Source organism: Alosa pseudoharengus, unplaced genomic scaffold (genome assembly GCF_046254945.1).
Source record: "Alosa pseudoharengus isolate Yale_2024_CS ecotype anadromous, Long Island Sound unplaced genomic scaffold, YU_APseudo_1.1 YU_APseudo_1.1_scf_17, whole genome shotgun sequence".
NCBI classification, from domain to species: Eukaryota; Metazoa; Chordata; class Actinopteri; order Clupeiformes; family Clupeidae; genus Alosa; species Alosa pseudoharengus.
Genome location: NW_027468640.1, coordinates 21,891,703 through 21,908,539, shown reverse-complemented (window position 1 = coordinate 21,908,539; position 16,837 = coordinate 21,891,703). Strand labels below are relative to the sequence as shown.

At 40.9% G+C, this 16,837-nt stretch overlaps 1 protein-coding gene across 1 annotated transcript; it reads left to right on the top strand.

Moving 5' to 3' along the window:
• Positions 1–1,373: 1,373 nt before the first annotated feature.
• On the top strand, positions 1,374–14,881 carry LOC143127426 (protein mono-ADP-ribosyltransferase PARP14-like). The gene is made up of 14 exons (XM_076288927.1): positions 1,374–1,618; positions 1,841–1,968; positions 4,046–5,620; positions 5,814–6,053; positions 6,383–6,607; positions 6,854–6,911; positions 8,483–8,626; positions 8,732–8,791; positions 9,170–9,346; positions 10,563–10,742; positions 11,022–11,657; positions 11,882–12,018; positions 12,201–12,381; positions 12,838–14,881. Exons 1-14 carry the CDS (start codon positions 1,447–1,449, stop codon positions 13,122–13,124), a joined length of 4,200 nt encoding a protein of 1,399 aa, XP_076145042.1. The 5' UTR covers positions 1,374–1,446; the 3' UTR covers positions 13,125–14,881.
• The last annotated feature ends 1,956 nt before the right edge of the window (positions 14,882–16,837 follow it).

Sequence of the window (16,837 nt, the reverse complement as noted above, 5' to 3'; positions counted from 1 at the left end):
TCAAAGTTTTTTTTTTTAATTTGCTCCTTAGCACTGTTACTAACTCAGAATAGGCCTACACTTGGAGGAAATATCTATCTATAAATGATAGAAAGGTCTCTCTGTGTGTGTGTGTGTGTGTGTGTTATATCTATCGAACCGTTCATCCGGTTGATTTCAAACTTGGCAGGTTACTTGCTATGGCCAAGAGTAAGTGCAGTACCAAGTTTGATGTTAAGGTAAGAAATGCAAAATATATTGTTAAATATATTGGTAAAAGAAGCACATTGGCTTTTGCCGTTCTACTGTAGCCACTCCCCCTCTCACACAGCACTGCACTAGAGAGGGTAGAAGTGGAGCTTTGCCAGAACTGAATCATTCAGTGCACAAAAAAGTAAAAGTATTCAAGCGAGTACAAGGTGTTTGGATGATTCTGATTTCTGACCTCTACAATAAAGACTGCCTCAGTATACATGCATTGTTGGGTGTTTTAGTTTGTAAAGTTCGGCAGAATTCGGCATGTAGGGCTTCTGTAGGATGCTTAGCTTGTCCCATGTAGTGTAGTTCTATATACTGAGTGGAGCCCAAACCTCACTTTCATATAGCGCAATAGGCTGAATTATATACTGTCAAATAGTTTGCACCAGATTGTGATATAAGATTTGGATTTTATAGCATAGAGGGCTCCATAGCCCTTTTCTTTTAGTGCATTCACTGCCATCCTGAAACTTTCCTAATGCAGTAATGACCAGACAGAGGTAGGTATACTGTATCATGCTCTCTAGGACGAAGCTACCTATAGGGTGAACATGTGTTTTGTTTTGTTATGTGTTGTTTTTGAAGGATTTACTGCCAGGGCCCAGACAAGTACTTCCCTAGCAGGTCCAGGTGCTGCTGTAGGCCCTGTTCTATGGGCGAAAGGAGCACCAGGTCATCTGCAAAGAGAAGGAATTTAAGCTCTTTTTCTTGAAGAGCCAGTCCAGTGGCTGCAGACTGTTCGAACTGCACTGCTAGTTCATTGATGTAGATGTTAAATAGAGTTGGACTCAGACTGCAGCCCTGCCTCACTCCACGTCTGCTTTTTTTTTGCCAATTTTCACTCTGCATTTATTGTTTGAATACATTGACTTGATCACATAATCAGCTTTACCCCCTACACCAGTTTCTAAAAGTTTGTAATATAATCGTGTGTCCCAAATAGTCAAATGTTTTCTTAATGTCAATAAAGCAGGTCATCCTGGAAATGGCACTGATGATTGCTATCCGGTTGATTAGACAGTGGATAAAATACCTTTTTTGTACACACACACAGACAGACACACAAACACATTCACACCATTTTTTGCATAGTCACTGAGACCGCAGTGAATCTCAGAGTAATAACTGGTGAAACCACTGTCACAAGTTTCCACAAGACGATCAGCAACCCTGATGATCAGCTACAGACTACAGGTCTCTCAGAGCTGAATGGCGCACTACAGGTTCCCAGTGTTTTTTGAGGCCAGAGACCTGACCGACTCTGAGAAGGAGAAAATTCAGAAGTACTTTAAAATCAGGAGGAAGTCAGGAGGAGGTGAATGTGGGCCAGTGGAAAAAGTAGACGATGACACCTACAAGATTTTATTTCTAGAGCAAGGAGGTGACTATACAATATTTCCTCAAGAGTTTCTTTTTTGATATAGGAACATTTAAACTATTATTATTATTATTATTTTCATATAATATGGATGGATGTAATCAAGAGTAGTGTAGTCAAGATAAAGTGGACATTAGGTCCATCTTGGTCGGCTCCTCTGTTAACAGTAAAAATACATTAAGTTAAAGATGCACACATATAATTACAGTCTGGTATGCTCTACAGATCAAGAAAGAGTTCTGGGCCCAAAAACACATGTCATTTGTCTGACTTCGGACCAACAACTTAAAATCAAAACAAAGCAATATGCCATGAACGAAATCAAAATCAAGCAAGTCTCTCAAAATCAACAGGTGAGTAATATGCTCTATTTCTGTCTTCGGACATATTTACCAATAATGCATATATTATTAAATAAGTTCGCTCTGTAAAAAGTTTCAAATGCATAGAAATATAAAAATGCATCACTGATAGAGAAAATTGATTTCTTGGAGTTTTAGTTTTCAATAATATTGTTACTTTGCACTAAAGGACAGGGGGGGAGCTATTATTTATCAAGTGTGACTAAATAGTTTTCATCCATCGTTAAAATTTACATTATGTTATTAATGTTGAAGTATGACAAGACGTCTGTTAAAACAAACAGGGAAGTAAATGCTCTTATCTAACTCTATGGTAGATCGTAAATAAGCTCATTTTCCAAAAATTTGGTGTGTTCCTTTAATGGTTCTCATAGTTTTTATTCCCTTCTACTCACACTTAGCTATATTATGGAGAACAGACTACTATACGGGACAACAGGATAGTCACGAACACACACGCAACACACACTGCAGATTTTGAATTTGGTTTCACTTTTTTACCATTGTGACATAGGGGTCAAAGTCTGCAGTCATCTGACTGCTGTTGATGTAAAAAAAAATCATAAAAACAGACGATGCCAATGAGATTACATCAAAATGCCAGCTAGATATCAGCATAACTTATCAGCCCCTTGCAAAAACATATAAAAAGTATTTGTTGGCACCCTCATGGCAGTGACTTTGTGAAAACCTTCCTTTGTGGGGACGTGAAAACTGTCGGGCACTGCATATGGATTTTTTTTCTCTCCATTGTAGGGGCACCATATAGTGTATTATAACATCTAAGAGGGCACTTGTACAGGTATATGCTTTTTCACATTCACTACATTTCACGCCACTGTCATGTAGGCGACATAGAGGGCACACACTCCCTTGTTCTAATGCAGGGGTTCTCAAAGTTTTGATTGGTGAGGGCCAATTCAGGAACCCAACATTGAACTGAGGGCCGCCAAAGGGGCGGGGGGAGAAAAAGAAAAAAAAAACCTGGAAAAAAAATCCCATTTGTAATCATTTTAATGACCAGGTTGCATCTCTACAGTTTATATTTTTTGCATTAAACACATTTTAATTCATAACTGAGGATAAACCTGGCAAAACTTGTGAAAACCTTAAAGGGGTGGTTCAGGATTTTGTGTATATTTGTGTTATATTTATCAGTGGAGACCGTTTTCAACACGTTTCATCCAGTCCTTCTAATTGCAGAGTTCGCAGGTGCTAGGCTAGCGCAAGCCAACAGTATGTGTTAGCCTGCCACTAAAAACAGTCTTACCCACTCCAAAGTACACCCGAGGCAAATAAATTATAACGCCAGACTATCGATGTAAATGTCTGTGTTGATAGTTTTATTTCTAACATTATTCTATCCTTGCATTTCAACGATCACATTGTTTACTATCTTTACTATATTTTAAGAGGACTGAGACAATGGCATACCTTCCTTGTACATATCAGCAGATGGAACTGCATTTCATTGTAATGAATAATAAAGTAGTTCTGCCATGGAAAGATGTTTATTCACACACATTTAGTATAATTTTTGACCAATAGAAACATGAGTTTGATTGCCAGACTTGGCAGAGGTATTTGATCGGGAATCCAAAGTTGCATTAACACTGGCTCTCAAGACTGTACACTAACATGACTAATGCTATTTTCATATTTTCATTTATTTTGTATTCATATTCATATTTTGTTGTGATAGTTGTAAGTCCATATTGCCTATCCCTACACCGGTTCTGTATTCTGCTCCTCTGTCACTGAATAAAAAACACCTCATATCAGATAAACAATAGTGATGGATTTTTGTCTGGGTAGAAATCTGGGGCAGAGGTGCCAGACAGATCTGCCAGAACAATCAACATGAACTCTCAGATCCATCTGGGTCCCAGGCTATGGCATTTAAATAATATATGGAAAATGTTCAATTTTGGTCAGGAGCTCAAAAAAGTGCAACTTTACCCAGCACCACTCATACCAGAAGTCATATTCAGGTTAATTGATAACAAAAAAACAATTGTATGGTTCAATACTTTGTAATAATAATGCATAACCTGTTCCTATTCCATAGGATACTCCTGGCAAAGATGAAGAGAAAGTGCTAGTCATGGAAACTTACTTAACTCAGTACCTGCAGGACAGTTCGAAAGCTCGGCGGGACCTGGATCAGTGTCTTTCCTCTCTCTGCAGATCCTTCCGGATCATTCCAGAGGAGGGGAAAGTGGTGGTGAAGAGAGGAGCTGCCCACTCTGGGCTGCCCCAGGCCAAATGGGGGATGCAGGTGGACAATGTGTGTTTTCAGCTGAAACAAAGGTACCGCTGCTACTTTGAGGTGGATCCAGCAAGGGTTAGGACCCTCCAGGAGAACCTTTTCATGTGCTCTGAAAATCTGTGCACCTATAAGGAACTCCGAGAAGATCTGGCAGTGGTAGTGGGAGAGCATGATGAGATAGAGAAAATGATCCAACGTTTAGACGCCCTTCAGGTAAAGCCACAGATCCACAGGGATTGTGGGATACCATTGATGCAGTTCACCCTGGTGGAGGAGGAGTTTGGGAAGAAAATTAAGGTTTCATCCCCACACATTAAGATTACCATGCAGGGAAGAGGTAGACCAGTGTTTGAGGGGTCAGAGGCAGAGGTAGAGGCTGCATGCACTACACTACAGGAGCTGGTCAAGAAGATCCAACAAAGGAGACTCCAGTTACCTGCCCCACTCCTTGCCTTCCTCACATCTAGTGGAGCCATGGAAACATACCAGACCCGGTTCCAGCAGAGCCTGAGAAGTCCAGTGATGCTTGAGGTGGGACCAGACCTGGTTCTGTCCAGCCTTACTACAGAGGCCCTTGAGGAGGCAGCAGCAGCTCTGGAGAGAGACCTGACTGTGGAGACTGTTGTCTTGGAGCGAGCAGAAGCAGAGTCACCTGGAATGGTCACTCTTAAGGAAGTCTTAAGTCAAGCCCTGCAGCAAGCAAACCATGGAACTATGAAAGTACAGCTGAGCTATGGGACACCGTCCAAGGCAGACTACCGGATGCTAGTCCAGATAGTCGGAAACAGAAAAGAAGTGGATAGGCTAAAATACATTCTGCTTGACCACAAGATAAACCAAACTAACATCCATTACTCTCTGAATCTCCCCAATGCCGTAGTGGCTGACCACCTGCATAGAGTACTGGAGCTTCTTGGAGTACAGCATAGTGATCTCCAATTGATCCCCACTAAATCACCATCCCCTTGTTTGCATTTTGCTGGACCTCGTCAACTGGTGCAAGAATTTTATGTGACACTGACCTCAACATTACAGTCTCTAGTTTGTAAAGAGTACAGCATGGAAGGGCCTGGAGTTTTGCAGTACTTCAATGGGGAAGGGAAGAACAACATTGCTTTACTGGAGCTCTCTCATAAGGTCCTGATCCTGCTGTCTGACGAGGAGAAACAATCTGGAACAGGTTCTCAACCCACAAGCCCCATTTCCATCTCAAACCTCACCATGATGGGTAAAACAGGACCTACTCCTGCCCCAATTCCCTCATTACCCACAAAAGTGACAGGGGGGTCATCTTCCACAGCACCAGGTGGATCATTTCTCACAGGCAAGAAAATAAAGCTAGAAGTAGTGCTGGGGCATCTTGAGGATCAGCAAGTGAGTAATCTATTTTTATCTATTTTTCTTGATTTTAGTTATTTTAGCTAATGATTTAATAGCTCTCTTTCCTTCATACATAGAGAATGCTATTTAAATTCTATTCAAAACTATTTAATACATTCTGGAATAGACAATGTATAGAGATGATTCCATAATATTATCGTTATAAAAATTAACTTCATTATTTAAGGTTGATGTGTTGGTGGCCCCTATGGTGAAAGCAAATCTACTCAGCCTGAAGATTGGACAAGCCCTGGCAAAGACAGGAGGAGACCAGCTGAAGCGCAATTTCTCCCAGTCTATAAGATTCCAGAAGAATGTAGAGCCAGGGGACATTTTTCAGGTGGAGGGGACCTCTACTTTGGGATGTCAAAAGATCATCTTTGTGGAATGTTTGCCTTGGAATGCAACAAGTGGCAGCAGTGAAAAGGTAAAGGAGAGGGATTTCTTTTAACCCTTAAAGGTGTGGGTTTTTCAACATTCTAACATAAGATTCCGTTCTGAAGAAATTAAAGTTTCTGAAATTCTATGTTGAATTCAATGAAACCAGATATATTTCCAACATTCCCATCACACCTGTGTGACGGTACACCTTTAAGTTTCTTTATTTTCCTTTCGGTTTCCGTCTGTCATTGATGATTATGTAAGCAGTGTGTTTTGACACAGCAGTTACCCACTCCACCTGCTGGTTTGAAAAACAATGCTATGCAAACTTGTTTACTCTTGTTGCATTCCTCTTGTTTACTCCTCTTGTTACAGGCATTGCGCTGTGGAATGAGGCAGGCCCTAAGTCTGTGTGAGCAGTGTGCCCTCAGCTCTGTGGCTTTTCCACTGATTGGGCCTGGAGTTGTCCTGAAGACACCCGTTAAAGAGGCCGTTTCCATCCTGACATCTGAGATTGGCTTGTTTGGACTGTCAGGGTTCACTGGCTCACTCTCCAACATTCGTATTGTCATCCATCCAGACTACCCAGATTCCAAAGCGGTAAATATTTACTGGAACAGCTATTGCTGATCTTATCAGTAGGGTTTTCAGAACAATACAAAAATAACTGATAATATGATAAGTATGAACATACCAAAGACAGATATGTTTTGCCTTGTCATCAAGCGTACAATTCAGAACATTTTGGCAATTTCTTTATTGCAGCTGATCAGTTTCCCAGGCTCATGTTAGAAGTCCTATTACCATTATCATAAAACATGCAACCTACTTTCTACTTTGCTTCAGGTCTGCCGGGATGTTTATGGTGGATTAAACTTACACAGGATGGATGGCAAAGGACAAGGTGTTTGTATGAAAGTTTAGTTCAGTTGTGCCGGGGATCAGGAATGGAGGGTGTGGAGTAATTATAATTATATAATTATGACCGCCGCGCAGCGAAGCGGCGGTCATATAGGTTTAGTCAGTTTTTTTTTTTTTTTTTTTTCGCATGGCCAAATTTCCGTTAAAGATTCCTGGGACACTGAAAGATCGGGGTACACGAAACTTGGTGGGCATGTAGCCCCACATGGATAGCCATCGTTTTTTGTTTTGATTTGTAGCCCCCCCCCGCTGGACTGGAACCCCCGAAACGAGGGTAGGGCAGACACAGTTTTCTGTAAATATCTCGAGAACCGTAGGGTTTAGGAGGACCACCTTTTTTTTGTATGTTGATCTTAAGGGGCCATGTCAACCCATTCCATAACCACTCATTTCACGTAGAGCGCCACCTAGTTAAAAACAAAAAAGTAAAAATGAGGTGTTGTAATTGCAGGTATCTGTTACCTAACATAGTCAAAACTGCACGAAATTGGAAGTGTTGGCTTATTATGACACCCTCTGAATGCACGCCAAGTTTCGTGGAATTCCGTTCATGGGGGGCCACACAATAAATTAATTTATGTTACTGTACACCAACTGGCCTGTAGGTGGCCGGAGACAGTTTTCTGTGAATATCTCGAGAACCGTAGGGCCTAGGAGGACCACCTTTTTTTTGTATGTTGGTCTTAAGGGGCCATGTCAACCCATCCCATTACCACTTATTTCATGTATAGCACCACCTAGTTAAAAATTAAAAAGCAAAAAATTAGGTGTTTTTATCACAATATCTCTGGATGACATGGTCAAAACTGCACGAAATTGAAAGTGTAGGATCATTATGACACCCTCCGAATGCATGCCAAGTTTCGTGAACTTTCGTTCATGGGGGGCCATACAATAAAATAATTTATGTGTACATTTAGTGACTGTACACCCAACAGAGTTTTCTTTGAATATCTTGAGAACCGTAGGGCCTAGGATGACCAATTTTTTGCGTATGTTTGCCTCCAGGGGTCATGTTAACCCATTCCATATGCACACATGTGCATAAACAGATAGACACGCACACACATACATTCACAGTAATCATACGTATGACACATACTCACACAGTAGACATATGTACGCATGCATGCACATGCACAGACACAGGCACATACGCAGGCACACACACAAGCACATGCACGCACACACCCACCCACACATAAACATAAACATGTACACGCACACATGCACACAATTCAAGAATTACTCAGAATTATGAACAGGCAAGATGGGTGGGGTTGTATAAAATGTATTTTACATGTGAAATCTATGAACTAATCATGTTTTGATACTTGTTGTCTGGCAGATACCAGTGAGAATTGAGTGTGCATAATGCAATTCAGTGAGACAGTTAGAATCATATATGCCTTTCAGCGTGACTTATTTTTGTGGAAAAAATGTGCTGGACTGGGCGGCAGTCATATTTTGTACCGCTCTGCGGTACATCTAGTTTTTAATGCTTATATCCACCAGAATTAAGTAAATCACTGTGTGCTCCTCTGTTCTGCATAGCTGTGTTTGGATCCCTGACCTCTGACCTGGAAGAAGTCACACTGACAGTAGGAGGCATACAACTTTATCTGGTACGTGGAGACATCACCAATGAGACTACAGATGCCATAGTAAACACCACGGACTTTAACGACTTCGATTCAGGTACAAATGAGGATCGGAATATGGATAATAAATTGAAGTCAATAATATTTAATCACTATACAACATACATTGCATTTGTGATTGTGTGGTCTGCTCTATTCACAGCGGTTTGTAAGAGCATACTTTCTGTGGCGGGACCAAAAGTCAAAAAAGCTCTGAAATCTGGTAAGCACTTGTTGTATTGATCTTTGGATAAATTGGCTTCATCTTAATAGCAGCACGTTGCACTTGCTTGATCACATAAGAGAGAGGTAACAGGAGATCTGCTGGTGTCCCTGAATCCACCGTTGCTCTTGGAGGAGAAATAGTAATTAAGAAAGAAATGGAAATATACATCCAAATATGGAATAAAGAAAAATTCCGAACTGCTGGATGACTTGCTGGATAGATATTCACCTTGTATGAATCCTGTCTGTGCCTGCCACTGACCTAAATACTCATATAGATACCTACCAAATATAGCATGGAACCCAGAGCAATGAAATGGAATGAGAGAAGTAACAATACAATGAGATCCTTGACAATTAGTTTACCTTTATGCAGCTCAGGTCAACAGAGGTAATATCTTCACATCACAGCCTGGCAAGTTCCCCTGCAAGGCCATCATGCATGTGTGTGGAGAAAATGACCCAGAGTTGGTTCAGGATCTGACCAGGGACATCCTCCTCCATTGTGAGAGCAAAGGATACCAATCAGTTGCCATTCCTGCTATATGTGCTGGTGAGTATAGGAACAGTCTGCTAGACTATTTGTATTTGAATATTTGTTTACATTTGCTGAGTTGGTTGAGTAATAGAATGTGAGTGCAGAATGTCTTTCAACTATTTCACTATTTCTATTATACTAATTCCAAAGACATTGGCATAGCTTATACTTCCTCTGCTGAGCTAATGGAAGCGTTAGGGCTGTGTGTGTGTGTGTGTGTGTGTGTGTGTGTGTGTGTGTGTGTGTGTGTGTGTGTGTGTGTGTGTGTGTGCATGTGCGTGTGTGTGTGTCTATGTGGCAACATTTAAAAAAACTGATTAAAGCAGAATCGGTTGCTATATAAGTCTTTAGTTACATTATTGTGCAGCTATGATATATCACTTTGGTCCATCTTACTCTACTCTGGGTCCATAATACACCGGCAACAACTAGAGCAGCGTTTCTCAAACTGTGGGTCGCGACCCACTACTGGGTCGCGGAGACATGCCAGGTGGGGCGCGAACTGACGTGAAAAACAGGAGTTTTTGTTTTTTTTAACTGGGCCCAGGTAGCACCCGATGCGCAATGGACGCACTGTGTTATTCACAGGGAAGTGCTCGTGTCAAGGCATCTTAGTTAGTCATGAGATTTTGAACGTTGTTGTGAGAGTGGTGAATTTCATCAAAACCCGACCCGGATCGCGAGAGTAGCCTATTATGCCTTTGAGATTTCTGAGCGAAATCGCTGAAACGTCTGATTGGGAGGCACTCTTGTGATTCCATGTATTAAACAGTAGGCCTACATCACATCCCTGCAAAGTTTATTTCAAAAATATTTCCCAACCAGCAGTGCTCAGTATGACTGGATTATAGATCCATTTAATGCAGCATGTTGGTATTTCATTGAATATATTGTACAATGCTGTAAAATGGCCTATGCTTCCTAATATGTTGCTGGAAAACAGAAATATGTGTGTTATGTATTTATTTATTATTATTTCTGCAGCACCAGCTGATTTTAACTCTGTTGAAGAGGATATATTTAGAACTTGTCATTATTTCAATAAATTTGACAATTTTAAGCTTGACCTACCACTTTCTTAGAGCGATGAGGGACAGGTGGGGCTCGAGAATGCCCCCTTGATCAAAGTGGGGAATGAAAGAAAAAGTTTGAGAACCACTGAACTAGAGGAATAAAACTAAAGCAGAAGCTCTGTGTTTACTGAGATGTCGTCTCTTGTCTGTCTCTGCAGCTGCGGGAGTGGACCCATGTATAGTGGCAGATGCAATCTTCAGTGGGATAGTGGCCGCAGTATCCAGTTGCTCCTTCCAGCACCTTGTTACTGTCCGCCTCGTTCTGTTCAGCATGCCGGTCTTCCAGCAGTTTCAAGCCGCTGCTGACGCCATGTTTTGGACACCCATTAGACTAAAAAGTGATTTCTCAAGTCAATGAATTGTCATGTAATGAGTCAGTGGAAGACTATCCTTCCCACTTTAGTGTGTTCTCACCAACCTGAAACACGATGTATTTCACATACATAAAAGCAAGGCACTGGTCGCACTTTGTTCTGTAACATTCAGTCAGTATCAAAAAAAATTAAATTTCATGACTTCCTTTGATAATGCTAAGTCTAGTCTAGTTCAGTAACATGTTATACACACTTCCAGCATGTGATGATACAGAATCCTTCTCATCTTGTGTATCTCTACAGCCAATACTCCACTAAGAGCATCCACAGCTCCAGCTCAAACGGCCCAACCTGGGTCACTGTACCCAGACCTGAGCTCCCTACTGCCTTCATCCCTCATCCCAGCTGTCCCTCCTTCAGCCACCTTTACAATCTTAGGCACATCTGTGCAGGATGTGTTCAGTGTCTGTGCTGGTCTGCAGCAGGCCTACAACTCCCACTGCTCCCAGCACACCCTGGCCCCAGAGGAGCTGGCTGGGCTCTCCCCTGCAGAGCTGCAGGATCTGGTCGGCAGAGTGAACAGCCTCGGGGTGCAGCTGGAGCCGTCTGGGCCTGGCAGTGGGGCAGGGGTGGTGGTGAGGGGGCTGAATGAGGGGGTGAATGAGGTGATGTACATCATGCAGGGGGCATTACGCCGACAGGTGGTGGAGAGGGACCAGAGGGAGCTGTTCAACAACGTGGTGTGGTGCATTATGGGACAGCGAGGAGATTGGGAGAGGTTCCCCAAAGAGGCCAATCAGAAGCTGGAGAAGGGTGATGTCACTGGAGGGGTGATGGACGTTCATGGATACCAGTGGAATGTAGATATCCAGAGGAAGCGGGTGACTGCTGTGGGTTCAGGTTATGTGACCCTAGTCAAGCGACTACAAAACCTGCCAGGTATTTAGATAATGATTTAGTAATGATTTAACCATTATCAACAATAATTAATTACTAAAAATCTGACCATATCCTTTGGCATATTTCAAAGAGTCATCAGTCACTGTGACAAGAGGGAGAGTGCTGTGTGTGCTTTTAATCATGTAGTTCTTCAAATCAGAGCTTGAAAAACATGACTAATCGGTGGAGGATTTTAGAGATGATCTACTGTATGCTTGTTGCAGATTTTAAAGTCCCTCTGTACTGGGATAGTCTGGTTCCCGGTGAGGCCCTACAGGTGATCCCACTCATCCCCCTCTGTGCCGAGTTTGAGCGTGTGAAGGCAGATTTCAGGAAGACCTGCATGAGAACAATACTCAAGGTACTCTACCTCACAGGAGGACTTTTATCCTATAAATACAACTTCTATCTACCGTAATTGTTTCACATATTACTCTCGATGTAGTAACTAACCTTGATGTATCTGTGTGTGTTTTGTGTAGCCTCATTCAATTATGGTCCTATTAATCATGCTGTGTGTTTATTCAACGTCTGCCCTCTCAGATTGAGCGTGTGCAGAACGTGCACCTGCGTCGGGCGTTTGAGGTTCAGCGGCAGCAGCTGGAGGATAAGAACGGTGCACCTGTAGGGGCCGGGGAGAAGATGCTCTACCACGGCACCACTGCCCAGGCCTGCCAGTCCATCATGAAGACCGGCTTCAACCGTGGCTTTGCAGGCCAGAATGGTATGTTCTTATCTCTTTGCTGTGTGCCTACTTAGTTAGCAAAGCATCTTACAAGTGAAGCATGAATGAAATGACGTGTCGGATAAATCATCAAATTATTCTTGTTTTGCAGGCCAGAACAGTACAGAAAATTTACAATTTGTAAAAACACTCACTTGGTAAACAGGTGTATTCCTGTTTAATGTAGGCTATGCCTTTTAGTGTATGCTTCTTAGATATGGGCCTATATGTACATCACTGCAAACGTTGCAAGTGCTGATCAGTAGGTGGGAATACATGATTCTGAGTAAACTATTCCGAATTAAAAACTAAATAAATCACTTTTTCTCACTTACTCTTACACTCAATTTGTTTGTTGTTTTCCTTTTCTTTGTATCTGTCTGTGTTTGTAAGTGCCTCTCCACTGTCTTCCATTCTCATCTTTCTCATCTTTTTATATTTTCCCTTTTTTTTCAGCCACTGTGTATGGTCTAGGAACCTACTTTGCTGTGAGTGCAAGCTACTCAGCCAAGCCCTTGTACTCCCGCCCAGAAGCAGACGGCACTCAGGGCATGTTTGTCGCTCGAGTTCTGGCAGGTTTCTACACGTTGGGTAAGAGCCTCATGAGGGTTCCCCCACCTGTCTCTCCTCAACAGCCTGACATCCGCTTCGACAGCCTTGTGGATAACCAGCAGAACCCCAGCATGTTTGTGGTGTTCCACGACAGCCAAGCCTACCCTGACTATCTCATCACATTCAAATGAGTGTGGAACACATATTGTACATGTCCCTCCCTTCACACTAAATTTGAATGACACTGTTTTTTTTAAATTCAGCAACATTTTACAGTAATCAACAAAGATGGACATTTAAAGCTGATTGGATACATTTTGATACAAATACTGGTTAGATATGACTGAAAGATGTTGCTACTAAAATTATGCAACAAGGATCAAAAGTTAAAAATGTAATGCTTTATAAATCACCTAAGATTGTATTAATTTAAAGGAACTATATGCAACATCCCTGGAAGTGTGGGATTATGTCCATGACAATACCCTTCCTTGCTTTGCCTTGCTGTTTTCCGTACAGTGACTCACACTGGTGCCTCTTGTTGTACAAAGTGGCACAATGCGAGTACACAGCTGAGCTTGCTGGTTAGCATGCTACTTCATTATTCAATAATTATTAATTATTAACAGCTTACACATTATAAAAAGGTTATTTCTTCACTTCATGCTACTATTTCTACATAATTGTGTTATGTTATGTATCATTTAGTCATGTTTTATGTTACAATTCTTACATAATTGTCTGTAAAGATAATACAGTGCTGCTTGAAAGTTTGTGAACTGTCAGACATGGTCATTTGTTTTTTACAAAAAACAAAAATCAAAATAACCTTATTTAATGCACATCCAAACCCCAATTTGTAAGGCTGGCCTTCCAAATAATAGACAGAAACAAAATAAAGTTATATAGTTTCATTATATATTCACAAAAGTGGTTTAGTTCACAAAAACTCTGCAAAAGTATGTGAAATGTAGTTAATTTCTTATAGCACCTCCTTTTGCAAACAAACGTCTTCTGTTCCCATTAACCAGTGTCTCACATCTGGTTCTGCATTTTTTTGCCTACTCCTCCTTGCAGAACTCAGCCAGTTGAGATAAATTGGTGGGACAACTGGCATGTACTGCCCACTTCAGATCTAGCCAAAACAATTCTAGTGAATTAACTGAACTTTGACTAGGCCAATTCAGAATATGAATTCTCTTTATCTTAAGCCATTCCTTGGTAATTTTGCTTCAATGCTTATAGGGTCATTATCCTGTTGTAAAATCTATTTCCTCCCTAGCTTCATCTCCATGACTGACATGAGGTTCAGATCAAGAATTTGCTGATAGGCCTGATAATTCATGGTTTCCTGGATGATATGGTGTTGTCCAGGCATAACAACAAATCCACATTTCCACCACCATGATCATTGGTCATACTTTTGATGCATCCACTTCTATGAAATCTTGCTGTGATGCTGAATGCCCTCCATTTGCAAATCATTTGTCTTAAATGGAGTTTGTTGATACTGTACTGATTCCAGTTTCATTTACTACGGTCTTTTAGAGAGGGTCTTGCAGCTTTCCCCAGACTGATGGGCTGTCACTACTTTCTTCCTTATGTTCTCGGATTATACCTTTCTTCTTGTCATTGTTGATACTGTGGGTATGCCTTGGCACTACAGTGGTTTGGTGGATTTCCTCTCTCTTTTAGTCATGGCTGCTGAAACCCTTTACAAAGGAAGTCTGTTTGCCTATCATTCTTATTTAAAAACTGATGATGATAAAATAAGAAAATCCTGATAAAACGATATAAAACGCAAAACTGTTCAAGGGGTTCACATACTTTCAAGCAGCACTGTATTGTTCTTTAGCTTTTGAACTAACTGTTATGTGAAAGAGAGCTGCATTTGCATTCTGTATGTACAAATGCTTGTCTTTAAAAATAAAATACATTATTAAATCAACATTCAGATTTACTATGTTTCTGTAACTATTTAGCTTTAAAATGCAATACATATGTATTAGCAAATTGATGTCATGGAAATTATACTCCAATTAGAGTGAATATTTATCTAAGTCTGTAATCATGTGTGTTAAAAACTTTTCCCAGGAAAATATCACATTATTGCAAGTCAAGATGTAAAAGCCATAACCATTCGGATTTATCAGTTCCCTATACAAGATTTTCACCTTAATAAAACCTTTACAAAGCCAATTTGATGGTAAACAAACTTGTAATAGGCTATCATAGCTAAACAGCATAGACGTAGCGAGTGGCTACCGAGAAACCCAGCCATGCAACTTCATGGCCCGACAAATCTCAAATTACCTTGTCAGTAGAGCTCTTTGGAGATAGTTTTTGCCTGGTGTTAATCCTTCACCTCCACAACAAAAGCATTTTCATTGTGTACAGGGGGGATAATTCACAAGAAGTTTGTTTTTTACAACAGCAGAGTGAAATATAAATATATTGCGACTCTAGAGGGAGCTCTACAGTTGCCAAAAATACCTAAACCTGTATAGTGTACTTATATATGTCACATCTCATAACATGAAGGGGTGCTGTACAAGCTGAATATATTACAAAACCACTGTGGATCTTCAGTGGTTCAGAATTCCTAACCTTAACCCTACATATTTTTAATATCTTATAGCAATGCTACCTAGAAGTTGCCTGGAAGGTCAGCCTTGCAGCAGTAAGCACATTCAACTGGACACAGCACGTAGGAAGAGAAGGGGGCCTGCTTGGTTGGTCAAGTATGAACACAACATTAATGAGATCTGGCTCAAAATGCAAGACCATAATGCAAGAGGTCAGGATGTCAGGTTGATTTGTTAGTTTCAGAGTTTCCTCTGGTTCCTGTCAGCCTCTCCCAAGAGGTGTTCTCCTATTTACTCATGCATTAGAGCGTTTGCACACCATAGTAAATTTTAGTACACCATAGTAATACTGTACACCTAGGAGTACTGAAAATATTTTGTGAATCAAGGTATGCAGGTGTATATGTAACATAATCACAGCAGGACAGGTCCCAGCCATTCAGACCTCTCAAATCACAGACATGTTTAAAAGGCCTATGAGTAGAATTTGAATGGTCTTGAATGCATCATAACATCTGTGATAGCATTCTTCCAGTGACCATACAGCATAGGCAGCAACCATAATTGAAGTCCATACTGTCTTTGTCTAGTTTGATGAAATGTTTGAATGAATGTGGAGTTAAATTTGATGCTGATATAAAATATTTGACACATATATAAGTTAGAAATTAGTATGTTTAGTACAAAACTGGTAAGATATGAAAGACTTTGCTATTAGAATAATTTACCAAAGATTAAAAGGTAAAATAGTCATATAGTGCTGATAGTTATACTTATACTGTGGTATACGCAGGATAATGGTCTCCAAGGCTGGTGATTATCAGAATATTTTACCACCTCAAAGTGCATTACCTTCTGACCATTGTATTATGAGTCAAATGTGATCATTGTAATTACACAAATAACAGGGTTGTGTCCATGTTATCCACAAAAGTGAGTCTGTATGGAACATTTTGTATCCTATAAAGAATTCACACACACACACACACACACACACTGTTTATTTAAAAACACTGGTGGGTTTTTGTCTGTTTACTGATGTAGAGAAGGTTGAACATCTGTGCAGTAGAGGATGAACAGGAAGGATACAGCTGCTCAGCCTCCAGAGTAAAGTGCACAGAGTCTCAGTGTCAATACAAAACACACACACACACACACACACACACACACACACACACACACACACACACACACACACACACACACATAAACACACATGAACTTTGCTGAGAGCATGAAAACAAATGACAATTTGTTTAAAAAACGTTGTATTTGTGTGAGCGTGTTCTAGAGAGTTCTACAGTATGTGTGTGTGTGGG

Coding starts and splice junctions, on each gene's coding strand:
- LOC143127426 (XM_076288927.1), top strand. CDS start 1,447: ATGGCGCACTACAGGTTCCCAGTGTTTTTTGAGGCCAGAGACCTGACC. Junction 1,619..1,840: donor TTTATTTCTAGAGCAAGGAG/GTGACTATACAA, acceptor TATGCTCTACAG/ATCAAGAAAGAGTTCTGGGC. Junction 8,792..9,169: donor CAAAAAAGCTCTGAAATCTG/GTAAGCACTTGT, acceptor ACCTTTATGCAG/CTCAGGTCAACAGAGGTAAT.